This window comes from Miniopterus schreibersii, assembly GCF_964146895.1.
Source record: "Miniopterus schreibersii genome assembly, chromosome: 1".
NCBI lineage: Eukaryota > Metazoa > Chordata > Mammalia > Chiroptera > Miniopteridae > Miniopterus > Miniopterus schreibersii.
In genome coordinates this window covers 195,415,928-195,433,038 of record NC_138101.1, presented here as the reverse complement: position 1 = coordinate 195,433,038, position 17,111 = coordinate 195,415,928, and the positions used below count along the sequence as shown (strand labels likewise).

The window sequence follows — 17,111 nt, the reverse complement described above, 5'->3', positions numbered from 1 at the left end:
GAAAGAAGATATGAAATGCACATGAGTGCTTAGATACCATGAAAAACTATCATTTCACAAAATTATGTGCTCTGTTTTAACTTACCTAGGATATGTATAATTTTAAAGATACTTATTTAAATAGTTGATCATCTCTACTAGGTTGTTAGTTGAGAAAAAGACCTCTGTTTTGGTCTTTAGATGAAATGATTAACTGCTGGCATTCATGCGAATCTTTCCTCTGTCCAGGCACAATGCTAAGTGCCACATTGCCTCATTGTATCAATAATAGCATCACAGACTTCACAAACAACATTTGTAATATATTTATATATACACTGACATGTTTTATATATACATATATTTTAAAAAGCGTCACATTATACATATTAAGGACATGGTTCTCTGTCAATAAATATAGATGTGTATTATCATAGTGGATTCAACGCATTTCATTATAGCCATACCACAATTTGCTTAGCTAAATTTTTATTAATACATTTAAAGTTATTTCTTGTTCTTAGTAATAATGCAGCAATAAACGTCCATGTACTCAGATGTTTGTACAATTGTCTAATTCTTTTAGACAAGTTTCTAGGGATAGGCTTGCTGGGTGGAGAGAATAGGAGGCTTGACTTTTAAAACAATCCTCTTAGATCAAGAAAAAGCTAAACCAGTTATAGGAAGAGTTTGAAAGGCCCGTGGGAGTGATGTTCTGGCGTCTCTCGTTTCCGTGCTTGCTTTGTTTTAACCCCGCATGGTTGTGTAATGGTCTTCTTTTTCCCTTTTGTAGTCAGCTGTGCTAGAGCAGAATGCAATGAAAGAAACACTGGATGAATGAAAAGCCCTGCTTTGCAACCCCTCAGCATGGCAGGCCTGCAGCTCATGACCCCTGCTTCCTCACCAATGGGTCCTTTCTTTGGACTGCCATGGCAACAAGAAGCAATTCATGATAACATTTATACGCCAAGAAAATATCAGGTACTAATGAGAACACTAATACTGGAGCATTTTTACTAAAACGGAATAAATTAGCATATAGTTGACACAACTTAATAAAACTCATTTACCTTTTCAAGCTTTCCTCTTCTGATTAATTTTCTCATTCCAAATACCTTTGTTGTTAATAATCCTTTTCTTTTCTAACATCTGCTGGGTAATTGGTTTGATGGTTTTATTTGTGAAGTTCCTTATTATTTCCCCCCAGTGAAAACCTCACTGTTCCTTAATATCCATTTGGATGTGTCTGTCCTCATGAGCGGGGTAGGAATTGAGGTTGGTTGAACAACTATGAACTGGCAGAACCTCGGTTATTATAAATTTAGTCATTCATATAATTCTAGAGAAGTACTCTGTCCATGCAAAAATCTTTTTTAAGGAAATTGTAAATGAGTTTCAATATATGTTTACACAGCACAGCTCTATATAACAGGCATTTTAATGCCTCTGGTTAGTATTCATATAGACAGATGCAGAAAGTATGTTTTTTGGCAAGCTTAGTGGAGGAAGATTTTAGAAAACAGTGGAATTTCCTGAATTAAAAGAAAGCCCCATTTTCTAACTTTGTACTCAGATAAGAAGTGTATAATCGTTTTTTCCACTGTATTTCCAGGTTGAACTGCTCGAAGCAGCTCTGGATCGTAATACCATAGTCTGTTTGAACACTGGCTCAGGGAAGACGTTTATTGCAGTACTACTCACTAAAGAGCTGTCCTATCAGATCAGGGGAGACTTCAACAGACATGGGAAAAGGACGGTGTTCTTGGTCAACTCGGGTAATAAAAATTATTTTTTCAAATCACATGAAGGAAACTGGATGCGATATTCTCTGTGGACATTAGGCTAGATTATTGAAAATATAGAGAATAAGGTGCTTGTCGAAGCTCTGAGCGCAGAGCTGCTTATTTCTTAACTCTGTAGTATTTCTTTTAAATGTTAGGTGTAAAACTGGCTTTTCTTTTAAATGTAATTGCATTGAATTCTGATTCTGCATATCTTTTGAATGGATTACTATTGGAACATAGTCTAAGGTGTGTTAGTTATTTTGTTCTTGATGTTTTAGCTTCACAAAATATGTCAAAAGTTGCTTGATTATGAGATAGGTAACTTTGATTTATGATTTTGGTATACCAGTTGTAGAAAGAAAGTCGTGTTTCTTACTAGTTAAAAATACTGCTTTTTATGTTTGGGATTATATTAAAATGAAAGGTATAAAATGTGAACCTGAGCTGCTAGGGTACCAATACAACCATGTCAGTCCCCTCCTTTTTTAGATGATCTCAGCGTGTAAAGTTCTATGTGCTATAAAATACGTGTTAGTCTGTAGTGTTTCTTGGTGAAATGATCTGATTTTATTGACCAAAACAGGAAGTTGTATTTTTAGGTTGGGAGAAAATCAGCTGTAAAGAAGGAAGGTAGTACAAGGTTCTCTGAAGTGAGTAGCAGAGACAGGGTGGTGAGTCTAATAAGTGCATTTTGGAAATATCTAAATAATAGGTGGTTAGGTATAATACATAATAATAAGGATTTCCTTAACTGTCTTAATCATTAGTCCAGAGAACCAACTAGAGCCAACTTCTCATATTTACATGGAGTTTCTATTTCTGATCAGCAAACCAGGTTGCTCAGCAAGTGTCAGCTGTCAGAACTCATTCAGATCTCAAGGTTGGGGAGTACTCAGACCTAGAAGTAAATGCATCTTGGACAAAAGAGAAATGGAACCAAGAGTTTACTAAGCACCAGGTAAGACTTGTAGAGAAGTTTCACTCTATAAATCCCTACAAGTCCTTGACTTGGTTTATAAGATGACCTGTAGCCTTGGTTGTCTGAGGTGGACTTGAAAACTCTACTTTCTTGTGCTTTGTCGCCCAGAAATGAGCCCCGTGCACTCTTTCTCACTGTGGATCTCATTTCTGTTGCTCTTACTTCATAGTGTGATTTACTTGCTTGAAAAGCAAAATTCCAACTACCTGTTTCCAACTTGGAGATAACGTGCTTTCAGAAAATGTACTCGAGTTAAATGTCTTAAAAGTGGAGACATTTCTTGGTTGAGTTCTTTGGATGTTTGACGAGACTTCCTCTAACTTAACGTATCCCTGCAGCCAGCATGTGTTGAGGGCCTTTTGGTGGATCTGAAGTGGTTAAGAGCTGCTTCCTAACTAACCTTTAACAGTCTACATACAGTCTGCTAGTGTGTACTGGGTTAAGTCGCATTAAAAAAAGCACTTAAATGTCCACAGAATGATAAGCTATAAAAAGAACATTTAATGGCTGTAAAAAAAGATGAAAATTTTACCCTTTGCAACAGCATGGATGGACCTGGAGAGCATTATGCTAAGTGAAATACGCTAGTCAGAGAAAGACAAGTACCACGTGATCTCACTCACATGTGGAATCTAATGAACAGACTGAACTAATAAGCAAAATAGAGAGACTCATAGAGAGCAGGCTGACAGTTCCGGTGGTGGTGGGTGGGGCGGGGGGACAGGGGGTGTGGAGGGATTGAGCAAAAAAGAGAACTCATGGACACGGACAACAGTGTGGAGATTGTGGGGGTGGGGGGAGTGGGTGGAGGTAGAAGAGGGTATGGGGGGATAAATGGTGATGGAAAAAATTAAATTTTAAAAAATCACAACATTTAGTTTGTCATCTTCCAGAAAACCTTGTCAGTTCAATGGGGAAAAAACAGTGTGAATTGTTTTGTGATTTGATTAAATTGACAGATCTCATCAGTCAAAATATGGCTGTAGGAACCTGAAAACCTGAAGTAGATTTAAGAGATTTACCATGAAAACATGGTCCCCATTGTCAAGAATTTTTTCTCATAGTCTGTTTTATGTTTTCCTGATTCTACTTCTTGTTTCTCAAGTATGAGCTTATACATTCAGAATTTTTGTTTTAATTTTGACTAATGGATTTCTTAGTTCGCACCTACAATACAGTGGCTCCATAATCTCCTTTCATGTGAGTGTATTCATGCAGGTGATGGTACACTTGTTTGTACTGATGTCAGGTTTTATTTTAGGTTCTCATTATGACTTGCTATGTCGCCTTGATTGTTTTGAAAAATGGCTACTTGTCACTGTCAGACATTAACCTTTTGGTGTTTGATGAGTGTCATCTTGCAATCCTAGACCACCCCTACCGAGAAATTATGAAGGTAAGTTTTTATATATCAGTCTTAATAATCCAGGTCAAATTATTGAGTAAAAGCAGTGTTCTTACATACCAAAACAGTGATATTAGTTACCAATTTTGAGAACTTGGTTTCAGTGTATGAATGAATGAATGAGTATTGAATTAACATTCATTTACATCTATACTCTATAATAATAAGCTATACTAAAACTATAATGAATCTAACTCTGTAAGAAAATTTTAAACATAACAAATCTGCCTTTTAATAAACAGCTTTTAAACAAGCTACCATAATTTTTTTTCCTTAATTCTGTAAGTAATATTTTAGTTTCTGTAAGTAATATTTGTCAGTCTTTTTGACATGTTTTAATACGGCAGTGTCTCTTTTGGTTTGGCCTTGCAAAATGAATTTCTTACTGTCAGTATCTTTTACCATGTTAGCTCTGTGAAAGTTGTCCATCATGCCCTCGTATCTTGGGACTAACTGCTTCCATTTTAAATGGGAAATGTGATCCAGAGGAATTAGAAGAAAAGATTCAGAAACTGGAGAAAATTCTTAAGAGTAATGCTGAAACTGCAACTGACTTGGTGGTCTTAGACAGGTATGCACTTCCTATGGATTTGGTATGGCCAGACTAGCTGGAACTGATTCTAAGCCTTCGGTATCTGCAGTGCCTTGCAGATAGTACCTGCTTAGGAGAAACCAGTGGCTGTTAAACGGAAAGAGCAAGACTAGCAGCTCTTTATCAGGACAGTTACATGCTAATGCAGGGATTTAACCTTGTTTCCAGAGAGAGTGGCAGATTGAGGTGTTTCTGCGTAACGATTGGCCCTTCATATTTGCTGCTACTGACAGGGATTGGGAACATGGGCAGTAAACTTGTGTCCTTTCTGTCTACGTGTGCGCTTTGTTTTTCTGACCTAAATGTCCCATCTGATGGTTTGAAAGAACATTATTCAGAAAATTCAGTATTTTACAATATGCTTTAAAGTAACTGGAAACACCCTGTAGTTTTGAAAATGAGGTGAATTTCTGAGAAAGATGTTTATGATTTCTAGGTTTGTCTCTTTGTTGGAGGTTGGTATTTTTAGTTTCATTAAAACACACACACTTTTTGATAAGTTCATGGATGGGAGCGTATATAAATTAGGTTTTAAAATGTAACTAATTCAGTTCATAGTAAAATACCTTTATATTCTTCTCAGATATAGTCTTTAACAAGGCTAAAGATTACCAAGTGGTGGCTCTTATAACAGTTATAATAAATAGAAAACATTGATTTCTCAGGTTATGAATTTAAATCAGACATGGATTTTGAATACTGGCTCCACTAATTGTAAACTTTGTGACTTCAAGTGAGTCATTCACTGTTCCTGCACCTGTAAAATGACACTGACAGTGGTTTCAGGGGCTTCTTCAATGATTAATTACATCGACACCTAGAAAACACCTTGCAGTGTGCCTGTCATTTAGTAGACTTTTGGGAAAGTTCTCTTTGTAGAATGAGAAGAAAAGCTAAGTTTTCAGGTTATGGGAACTTGGGTATCCAAATGCCACATGAAATATGGATCTCAACCTTTGGGACGTTATTTTTTACTTCCCTGAGCCAGAGCGATCTTTGATGTAGCAGTCAACTTGCCTTTATTCCACCTGGACTAGATTGGTAGCCTGTACTACTGAAGTCTTCAAGAAAAGTAGAGGTATTCGGGCATTTAAGTAAAATTGATAGGGCATCTGTTGGATTTGGTATTACCTAGTTCTCTCAGTGTGGCTCTTTGGTTAAGTACGGATTCTGGTTGACAATGATGAAACCTGTAGTCTTTAAATATGTCACTACTGTATTTCTTTTCCTTAATTATTGTATGTGCTTTGAGAATGTTACATGCTGTTCTAGTTGTCATTTTATGACAGATCCAAGGAACAATATTGTAATTGACAAAGTTGTGGGGAGCTTTCCCTGTGTCAGGAGGTGTTAAAAATGAAGTTGACATTTGCAGATGCTGTACGTTTCCAATAGTATGGAAATGGATCAATTTAATGACAGTACTTCCCCCCATCTCCTACTCCCCATTCCTGATTTCTGCTTCTGGAAAGTAATCATTATTGAGTTTCTTGAGTGTTTTGACCAACATTATTCCTAAGGGGGCAAAAGATAAAAGTCTGAACCTAAAAAACAAAATAAAAGACCTGGGATAATAATGAATTTACAGAATTCTTTGTCAGCTTTCTGTAGTCATTCCTTAGCCCTAACAGGCAGACACGCATTGTCGACACAAGCGAGGACCACTTCAGGAAGGCTCCTGAGCCTGCCTGTTACCCCGAGTGGGCGTATAAACTGAACACAGACGTTTCCTGCTTGGTTAGATATGTAGTGGATCATAATGCAGTAGTGAATTGATTGCAGTAGTGACAGCTGTTGTTTCTGATGTTAAAGATACACTACTCAGCCATATGAGATTGTGGTAGACTGCGGACCATTTATGGACAGAAGTGGGCTTTATGAACGACTGCTGATGGAGTTAGAAGAAGCACTTAATTTTGTCAATGACTGTAACATATCTGTACATTCAAAAGAACGAGATTCGACTTTAATTTCTAAACAGGTAAGCATACACAAAGTAAGTATAGGAAGTATAATAAAAGGCTTCTGTTTATTTTTAGTATTGAAATGAAAATATGCTTCTAGCGAGGCTGTTTTCTATGCATTTTAACTTAAGGCCCTACCTTCTTATGTCTTTGGACATTTTTCATTGAGCATATAGTAGGTTGAGTTTACAACTACCTGACAGACATTTCTATTAAGTATAGATCTCCCTGATTTAAGAGATGACTTAGGATTCATGTCATGGCTATTTGAATAAAAGGAGTGAGTCCAGTTTTTTTTTCTTGGTTGGATGAGTTAGTTCCTGCTCAGACCCTTTGGCTAAACAAATTCTTGTGCCGTTTCCTTGTGTAACTGGATATGACGCGTCATCCCTGAGTGGGATCCAGCTTTGAGAAGGATTCCTTAGGATAGTGGTTCTCAAAGTGTGGACCCCAGACCAATAGCATCGGCACCCCCTGGAACTTGTTAGACATGCAGATTATGGGCTCTCCTTTGACCTGCTGAGTGTAAAGCTGGGGGTGGGTCCAGCTGGCTGAGAGTGACAAGCCATCCAGTTACCCTGATGCATTAAAACTTGAGAACCATTGTTCCGGGACTTGGCAACCATTCGTGGGTGCCAACACTGTATTGCATCTGCCATCTGAATTTCTCTCTTGCTGATTGTTTCTGAGGCAGCAATGCCCAGACTCTCCTCAGCCCTTGAATTTTCAGTCTGTCTTTTACTCTCCTGCAGAAGATTCCTCAGTCACTCGCTGTGATCTCCACTCTGCTCTGAGCTAGGGTTGTAAGGTGTGGTTCTCTGGGCATGAAATGAAAGGAAAATTGTCTTGCTCTTTGATAGTGAAAATAAAATGACCCTGCTGTTGAATTGCTTGCATAGTTACCTGGAAATAAATGACTCAGTTGTCCGAACTAATCAGAGATCTAAAATTAAGTTTTATTATTCTTATACAATTGCATCTTTGAATTTCTATTATGTGATCATCATTGCTGGGGAAAACGAAAGATTCTCGACATATGTATATGAAAAAGTAGAGCCTGAAAAGACCACTGTCCCCTGTCCCCATCCTTAGGGTAATAACCTCAGTGTTTATATTAATCTCTGGGATAAACTAATTTTGAAGGGGCAGATTGAAGACAACTTAAACCCCAGTTAAATCCTGTAGGAAAGTGCTACCTGATTATTGTGTAGCATTTGGCTCTTTACATTCTTTTGTAGATACTGTCAGACTGTCGTGCGGTATTGGTAGTTCTGGGACCCTGGTGTGCAGATAAAGTAGCTGGAATGATGGTAAGAGAACTGCAGAAATACATCAAACACGAACAAGAGGAGCTGCACAGGAAATTTCTATTGTTTACAGACACTTTCCTACGGAAAATACATGCACTATGTGAAGAGCACTTCTCACCTGCCTCACTTGACCTGAAATTTGTAACTCCCAAAGTGATAAAACTGCTTGAGATCCTGCGCAAATACAAACCCTACGAGCGACAGCAGTTCGAAAGCGTCGAGTGGTACAATAACAGGAACCAGGACAACTATGTGTCTTGGAGCGACTCGGAGGAGGAGGAGGAAGATGAGGAGATTGAAGAGAAGGAGAAGCCGGAGGCGAACTTCCCGTCTCCGTTTACCAATATTTTGTGCGGCATAATTTTTGTGGAAAGAAGATACACGGCAGTTGTCTTAAACAGGTAACTGTAAGGTTAACATTCTCCCCGCAGTGGAGCAAGGCAGCTGTGGTGCTGCGAGGTGATGGAGGGCCCTCCCGTGGCTCCGTGGCAGTGCTGCTCGTGCGCGGGGCCCTGCTCTCCCAGGAGGCCGGGTTTTTATGTGGCTGAGGCTTCTCAAACGGTGCTGACCTGTCCTAGCCCATCTAACATGGAGCGGGTATGGAAAAGGCAGGTTAAAGGGAAGCATTCCGTGTTTCATGTTCAGTTAGATTCACTCCAGCCATTGCTCCGTGGCCATGTGTTAGGTGTGTTAAACGCTTTGCAGCAAGCTTTCTGTAATCTTTGGGTAAATTTTTTTTTTAATAGTTCTGTCAATCATATTTCTTTTTAAAAAAATATATTTTTATTGATTTCAGAGAGAGGAAGGGAGAGGGAGAGAGAAACATCAATGGTGAGAGTCATTGATGGGCTGCCTCCTGCACGCCCCCTGCTGGGGATCGAGCCTGCAACCCAGGCATGTGCCCTGACCCGGAATCAACCTGGATCTCTAGGATCATAGGTCGATGCTCAACCAATGAGCCACGCCAGCTGGGCTCTTTGAGTAAGTTTTATCTCTGTGTATTATCGTGACTTATTTTTTTGTGTTAGCTTTTTTTTCCCCCTTAAGTGTTGATTCAGGTTTGCAGTGGAAAAAGTTTAGAACAACTGGATTCACAATTTGGATTGATTCATAGATTATATATTAAAATTTCCCGAATCAGGAGAGATTAAGTATTAGGGAAGCATTTGGAGAATATTGGCAAAGGTGACAGTGAATCCACGTGAGGCTCTGGATTCGCATCCCTTTCCTCCTCCAGTAGCAGCTCATCTTCCCTGGACACAGACCCGCCAAAGAGCTGGACTTCAGGTTGTGTCAGATGGTCACCTAATGGCTAGTGCTTTTGGTTTGTGCGTAGATGCTTTGTTATTTGTAAGGGCCAAAAAAGTGGTTCTTATTTTGTGCTTCAGACAATCTACTTTTCTGTGAGATCCATTAATTGGCCAGAGTTGATCCCTAAGAGCCTTTTCTGCAAGTAGTGATCTCTGAGGAGAAATTAAGCTTTGTTTCCTGAGGTAATTTAGGATTTTTGTTTTTTTCTAAACCGCTTCTGACTGGTTTGGGATTTTTGAAAACTTACTTGAGTAACGAGAAATTGGACCCTGGGGCCGCCGTCTGGTGGTTTTCAGTCTGGTAATTTTCATAGTCATTGGGCCTGATCCTCGAGATGAACACAGAGTAAAGTAATGTTAGGTAGTGAATTACACTGAAACCAGGAGTTTAAGATTGGGAAGGGACTTCGCTGACTACCTAATCCAACCCACTTATTTTTGTAAGAAAGAGAAAGGGCCTCAGGAGGAAAAGTGATTTGCTCTGAGTTAAATTGCTAGTCAGTGACAGAGACAATTCAGGACTCCTGCCATTCTGCCTCCTCCTCGCCAGTTCTTTCTGCAATCCTGGTGCCCCTGGGCGTCACGGAACACTGGCCCCGTGCTTTGGAGTGGGAAGGCTGCCAGGAGCCAGGCCCCAGAGGATGGCTGTTCGGAAAGGCAGTCAGCGGTCAGGAGAGTTTACTGTTGGCCCGGCTCTAAGCCTGGTTGCAGACATACTCCCACCCCCTTCCAGGATGGTTTAAGAATTACATTTTGAGAGAAGAAATGAGGGTTTATTTTCTTCCTTGCCACCCTTCTGTACATGTGTTTTTAAATGTAGAGATGCACCAGTTTTCATTGCAGGAGGATTACCCTGAAAGGTGTATCAAAAATCAGTCAGTTCCTATTGACTTTGAGGATCAGATTAATTGTGATCAACCCTCATAAAGTGTGGCCGGCATTTCGTGGTGGCTGATGGATCAAGAGCGATTTGAGGGCTGACTTTATGGGCAGCTAATTAAATGCACAATAGGGTTCTTGTTCCAGCTGGCTTTTTAATAAGCTTAGGAAAACTTCCTGAAATCCAGTTTCTTGCCTTCCATCAACTTAATGGAAGGAAAAGCCCCCTTTTCAGTGAATAGCTTCATGGGAGTATAAGCCATTGTGATACACGGGCAATTTTCTCCTCTCCTAATTAAAAAATAAATCACAGTAACTTCTGCATACAAAATAGGTGTGTGTACAGTCTTAGGTTTATAACTTCCTTTTGCCTTAGGCATATAGGGCTTTATGGTTTATAATTTATCTGTATATACATGTATTTTTCAGTTTCACAGTGCTTCATGAAAAGTAGTAGATATGTTTACAGATGAGGAAACTGAGACTCAGTATGTGACTCTCTCAAAATAGCACTGATATTAAGTGCAGGAAATGGCTTTCATTCTCTAAGTCTAGTGCTCTTTTCACTGTGTAACTTACTGATATTATGTGACATTGGACAAACCTGGGTTTACATCCACCCCGCCCTGTGCCCCCTGCATTTTCCTAATAATGTTTTGTTTACAGAAAAGTTGTGAAGATAGTGCAGAGTTCCCCTGTATCCCTCCCCAAGTTTCTCCTCTTATATTATTAACAACTTATATTATCATGGTGCATTTGTCATAACCCAGAAACTGACACTGGTGTGTTACTAGGAACTAAATGCCAGACTTGATTTGAATTTCACCAGTTTTCCCATTGACATCCCCTTTTCAATCCAAGGTACCAAATTGCATTTACTCATTAGCTCTCCCTAATCTCTGTCTGTTACAGTTTTTCAGTCTTCCCTTGGTTTTGATTTTTGATGATGGCGGCTGTCTTGAGGAGTCCAGCCAGGTGTTTTGTAGGATGCCTCTCAGTTTGAATTTGGCGTTTTCTCAGCGTTCGGCTGGGTGTTAGGATGTGGAGAGCACCGTGGAGAGGGGGGGTTGCCTTGTATCGGTCCATGGTGTCAGCGTCAGGCATCATGGGCGCTGCAGACTCGATCACGTGGTTTGCCTGTGTTTGCCAGTTTCTCCTCCCAGGTTACTCTTTTGCCCTTTCGCCCTTGTTCTCTGGAAGCAAGTGACCAAGTCTAGTTTATCCGGCGCGGGCAGGATTTAGCTTCATTCCTGGAAAGGGGCTTATCTGTGTCTTACTGGAACTGTCTCCTTCCTAGGTACCTACTTGTATTTATTGAACCATGTTCTTTTATCAGTATGGACTCATGTTTGTTTAGATTATACTTTGGGCTGTAACCTAAATTGAGGTTATTGATTTTGTTGCCCACGTGGTCCCACATCTTTGGGGTTAGCTCCTGTGTTACTTTGATGCTCTTCCTTCTTGAGTTATGAGAACGTCGTTTTCTGGTGCTGCAGGATGCCCGGCTCTTAGCTATAGAACAGTCATTCCTCCCAGGAGCTCTCATTCCTTCCATTTTTACCCACTTTTTAGAGGTATATTTTGTGAAAGTTATTTAACTTTTTCAAGCCTCAGCGTCTTCATCTATAAAATGGTAGCAGTAGCTCCCTCTCCTATTGGACATTGGATGTAAAAATGGCTGCTGTTCTCACCTGACACACAGTAGGTGCTAATTCCTCATGGTCTTTGTGCAGGCACTTGGGGAATACAGTATTGGTGGGTTATAACTATCAGTGGTGGCCTTTTTGGTACAATCATACAGTTACATTTGATTTTCTCACATTGATAATAAAATATAAGGAACAAGGATATTATTAAAGGTATTGTTGATAGATACTTCAGTACCTGGCAGACATTTCAGATGATGGGTTTATATCTTTGGATTTTCCCCTTACGGCTGTATGTAAATTAGCACATTGAGTCAAATCACAGTTTTCAGTAGGACATCCACTAGTTTTTGAAATCTCGCCTATGTAGCTCCGGTTTGGGGCCATGCTGCTTCCAGTGTAATTGGGTAGGCAGTATGCATCTCCACACAGTGTGACCGGGGTCAGTGCCAGCTATGGTAAATTAGGTGCAGAGATGGAGGGGAAGCATCCAGAAACTCTTCGTTTGGACATAAGTAACGACTGCAGAATATAATACAACAGTAATGATTTTTAAGTTTCATTTTATTCGTAGTTACTTTTCATGGAATTTTATAAAAATATTGGTTTCTGTTGGATTTGAAATTAGAAAAAATAATAACTAGATCATTCCAGATTGAGAAGCTCTGTGCACTGGAGGACATTGTAGTTTATCCACAGCCTGCTTGTGGGACAACACTCAAACTCTGTGTAAGAGGCAAAAGAAACAAGTGAGACTCTGTCTTCCAGTTCTCTGGTCCCCTGAAATCTCCAGGCCATTTGTCTTGCTCACTGATACGCTTCCTGCAGCAGCAGACCTGTGTCATTTCTCTGGAAGCCTGAAGCTCTGTCTTGGGCACATGACTTGGCATCCCTTCAACTTAGATGAGAGGGAATAAGTTTTTTCTCTCAATGTTGTCAGCCTAGTATAGAGCCTTTAATTATTGCTCACAGGAGATTTTGCTTATTAATGTGCATGTTGTCTCCTCTGTTCTCTGCAGTGCTGATGTGAGTTTCATTATGGAGAAATAAATTTACCATTAGTGCTTCCATCTCTAGCTAATTGAAGTTGGCCAGACTGATCATTTTGGCAAAGTAAAATACATTTCTTGCCTAATTAGGAGTAACTTGAAATGCATTGTTTTAACCTCTGTTGCATTCAAATGAATGCTTACTTACATAAACTAAAATTTGGAAGTGCATATTATTTCTAAGATAGTTCATATTTTAGATTTGGGGGCATGCTATTTGCATGTGGCACTGTTTTCTGTTACAGATGTTGTAATAACTAAAAGCTGGGGATATATTAAGAAGGTTCTGATTCTGAACATAAGTACTTGAATTGTAGGCAGGCTCTCAGACTAACCTGGACATGCCAGGGTTGTGCTGATTTGGAGGCAGAAGGATATTTTAGATGCCCACTCAAAGCTTCTTTCAGTTCTTTGATATTAGTCTGTTTCATGTATTTAGAAAAGAAAAAAAAAAAGAATGGTTTGACTTAAAAATGCAATTTTCTATTAGGAATTTGTGCTATGTTGTATGACTTCAGAGGAACCATATGGGATCACTTACGTCAGGTGTGGAACCATTTATCCTCTGTGCTGAGTGTTTGAACGTGGGTATTTCCAAAATAACTGTAATGGCAGCACTAACTGTTCACCTTCTGTACGCGTAACGTGATCTCTGCCGCAGCTCTTCCATTTCTTAGCTAGAAGGCCAGCCCTGGGTGACGAGCACTGCGGGTTAATGCAGAGGAGCAGGCAGGAAGGGGGCAGGCCGGGAGAGCTCCGGGGTGTTGCTCTTTCATCAGGGGATGGATGGGGGCTCTGGCATGGCTGTGCCCAAGTCCAGTATCTGTGTGCAGAGCTGCGGTCAGTGCCTGGGGACAGGAAGCTGTTGGGAATGGAGGTGCCCACCATAGATGCAGACGTTTCTTTCTTGGAGCTCTGCCCTCAGTGGTACGGGGTGCTGGGGTGAGGCTAAAGAACTGACCAGGCTCCTTTCCCTGCAAAACTGGACTTCAGGTTTCCTTTGCTGTGGAGTTTCTCCCTTGGTGTAAGGCATGCGTGCTTTCTCTTTGTGAGTGTGGCCACAGAGACAAGGGCTTGGCTGTTGCCCCAGGTTGTGCCTAACCTGAGAGAGGGGTGTGTGGCCTGAAGCTGAGGTGGAGGAAGAATTCCTGCCTCTCTGCCTGGCTCGGCTCTGTCCCCTCCTGGGCCACATTTCTATTAAGTGATCATTGCCAAATGAAAAGGTTTGAGGCACTGTGACCACGCTGTTCATCAGTAGAAATCAGCCGGCCCTGTAGCTGGTGGTACAGGTATTGGGCCCACAGATCTACCCGGTGAGAGTGGCCGTGATTTCTGTTTAAGCTACTTGGGGGAAAATTACCAAGACCATGCTGTTAGGAATATTGGCAAAAAATACATGCATTTCCATTTTAAGGGAGACCTTACAAACAAGGTCTACATTTTTTCCCCTCACCAATGCTTAACCTCAAAATGTATGTAATTTCCTTAGATTGATAAAGGAAGCTGGCAAACAGGATCCAGAGCTGGCATACATCAGCAGCAATTTCATAACTGGACACGGCATCGGCAAGAACCAGCCCCGCACCAAACAGATGGAGGCAGAGTTCAGAAAGCAGGAAGAGGTAACTCAAGCTAAAATAGCTGCACAGTGACATTTTCAGAACACATGCGAACACACTCAGCCCACAGGAACTCCCTTTCTTCATGGTTCCTCGGCATTTTCGTGCGTATAGAATACTTGAACACAGCTAGAGTAGCTGTCTCCTCCGAGGCACCGTGTAGTGACTTAAGTTCAGGATTAGAATTGCTGTCTGGTAAATCAATTTTGTGTCTTAATTGCTGTCAACCATTTCACTTTCCTTTATCGGATGGCACACAACCACGTTTCATAGAAGAACGGCATGTGTGACCACGACTCCTGTTGACTCTGGATGACTCGGAAGCAACAATTGGAAGTTTTTCCTACAACGGGTTTTGTTATGTTTTCAGCAAAGGTTTTGGCTTAATTTTTTTTCATGTTTTTTAAGATTTTAATATAGGAAATAGCATTGTAAAGATTTGAAAGCCTAATGTTGTGTTCTGGCTCATGAGTGTAATCTTTTTATTTAAAGTTTGTTATTTAACTTAAAAGTAGCAGAATAATTCACATTGATGCCTTTTTGTATGTCATAGCTTTTTGATACTATTCCTAGTTTGGGGAGTCCGATAGCCAGAGTCTGATCTGTCTAAAACCCAATTTACTTTATTGTTCAGTGTATCCTGGATTGGGAAATGGTTATTTTAAATCTAGGAAGAAAAAAATTTTTATTTTTTAATTAGTTCTGATTTCCTTGCTTGTAATTTTTAATTCCAGCTGATTTAGGGGTTTTAGTGAATTTTGGCATCTTTTGAGGAATGTTGGCACAGCCTCACAGACAAGATACCACTGTGGAGGGTCAGAGTGTCAGCAGGACTCGGGAGGTGCATTCATTTGGTCACTGTTGGCTGGATTCTTTTGTGGTCATTAAGTAAGAAGCCAGCGCCTTCAACCAGAAGGCTCTCTGTGATTTGTACAGATTTCCATAAACTTGAAAGGCACTTTGGTTTTCAGGTCACACTCAGTGAAAAACTGCCCTTAAGCCGTTTCTTGCTTGCGCGCTCATGCAGCGCAGGCTCGGCTCGACGCCCTCTTCCTCAGCCTGGCCTTAAAATTAGTGTGTTTAGGGTTCATGTGTCAGAAGTGTTTTTGAAAATTTTTTTAGAATTTCTTTTTTTTTTTTGGTGGCTTTTTTTCAGGTACTTAGGAAATTTCGAGCACATGAGACCAACCTGCTTATTGCAACAAGTATTGTGGAAGAGGGTGTTGATATACCAAAATGCAACTTGGTGGTCCGCTTTGATTTGCCCACAGAGTATCGGTCCTATGTTCAGTCTAAGGGAAGAGCAAGGGCACCGATCTCCAATTACATAATGTTAGCAGATACGGACAGAATAAGAAGCTTCGAAGAGGACCTTAAAACATACAAAGCTATCGAAAAGGTAAGATCCAAAAGGTAACATGGGACCGTTAACTAATATCTTACGTGCATAGAAATAGATAAAAACTGGTTGATCTACAGAGAATGGCTGCAATAGGTGTGTGCAGTGTGTACATGATAAGAAAGTTGAACATAATTATAGAGCCAGCGGCATTTTATAAAGTGTTTGAAAGCTTACAATAGAATAGTGAAAATGGTTGTATATGGATCACTGAGGAAGAATGCCTGGAAAGTATGCTCTGCTGTTAGTGTGGACAGTGTAGCGACAGCTGATTGTCGTGACAGCTGATTGTTGAGTGGTGGAGTGATTTGAGAGTGATGACATAGCTCCTATACTAATGAGAGATTGGTAATCATGTGTGTGTAGGTACAGGTACACTGTGAACCCTTGTACCTGTATGATGAGTGTCTCCATGGTCGATTCTGGGAGGAGTGCATTGGGAGAAATTTTCCTGCAGCAGGTGACTTTGGAGGATGGAAGTGTGTTTGGAAGAGAAAGGTTTCATGTCAAGGGAACTTTTTCTATAGGTTCAGAGGTACATAGCACACATGGGGCAAAGAAGGCATTTGTTCTCATCACAGATTCTGCTTTTAAAATGTTCAGATCTTGAGAAACAAATGTTCCAAGTCAGTTGATACCAGTGAGACTGACATCGAGCCTGTCGTGGATGATGATGACGTTTTCCCACCCTACGTGTTGAGGCCCGATGATGGCGGCCCACGGGTCACAATCAACACGGCCATTGGACACATCAATAGGTACAGTACAAGCTAATGTGCATGGAAAACCTGAGTATTGCAAGATTTAAGTCTAAACCTATAAGTATTGCATTGTTGTTTCCTTTTTGCAAATAATCACCAATCTTTCTGTTTATTGCTTGTAATATTTTGATAAGAGAAATAAATTTAATTTTTTTCTGAATTCTGAAATGTTTTATGCCTCAAATGTTGGGAGATACTGAAATTTGCATCAGCAGCAATTTAGGATTATGATGAGTTACTTGTATTTCTGAGTCTGTTCTAATTTACTTTGTCCTGAGTTGGTAGTGGCATTTCTGAGAACTAAGAAGAGCAGGTACATACCTGGATAAGTTCATGCAGAGGCAAAGTACAGGAGCAGCCAGCATAAGATCTCCCTTTTTAACTTTTTATTTGGAAACAATTTTAAACTTTAACATGTCGCAAGAATACTACAAA

The 17,111-nt window shown here is 40.3% G+C and overlaps 1 protein-coding gene across 9 annotated transcripts in view; it reads left to right on the top strand.

The window, feature by feature from the left end:
- The window catches only part of DICER1 (dicer 1, ribonuclease III), a 68,057-nt gene that overhangs the window by 24,506 nt on the left and 26,440 nt on the right, over positions 1-17,111 (top strand). For 5 of the 9 annotated variants that reach the window (XM_081159357.1, XM_081159359.1, XM_081159358.1 and 2 more), the window contains 10 exons: positions 773-960; positions 1,592-1,754; positions 2,591-2,721; positions 4,004-4,138; positions 4,558-4,718; positions 6,552-6,720; positions 7,942-8,414; positions 14,387-14,519; positions 15,673-15,915; positions 16,519-16,673. In XM_081159357.1, coding sequence (XP_081015483.1) covers positions 817-960; positions 1,592-1,754; positions 2,591-2,721; positions 4,004-4,138; positions 4,558-4,718; positions 6,552-6,720; positions 7,942-8,414; positions 14,387-14,519; positions 15,673-15,915; positions 16,519-16,673 — 1,907 coding nt within the window. In that variant the 5' untranslated portion in view covers positions 773-816. Of the gene's footprint in view, positions 1-772; positions 961-1,591; positions 1,755-2,590; positions 2,722-4,003; positions 4,139-4,557; positions 4,719-6,551; positions 6,721-7,941; positions 8,415-14,386; positions 14,520-15,672; positions 15,916-16,518; positions 16,674-17,111 lie in introns of those variants that run through there. The other 4 variants (XR_014000350.1, XM_081159363.1, XM_081159364.1 and 1 more) reach the window with 4 other exon arrangements.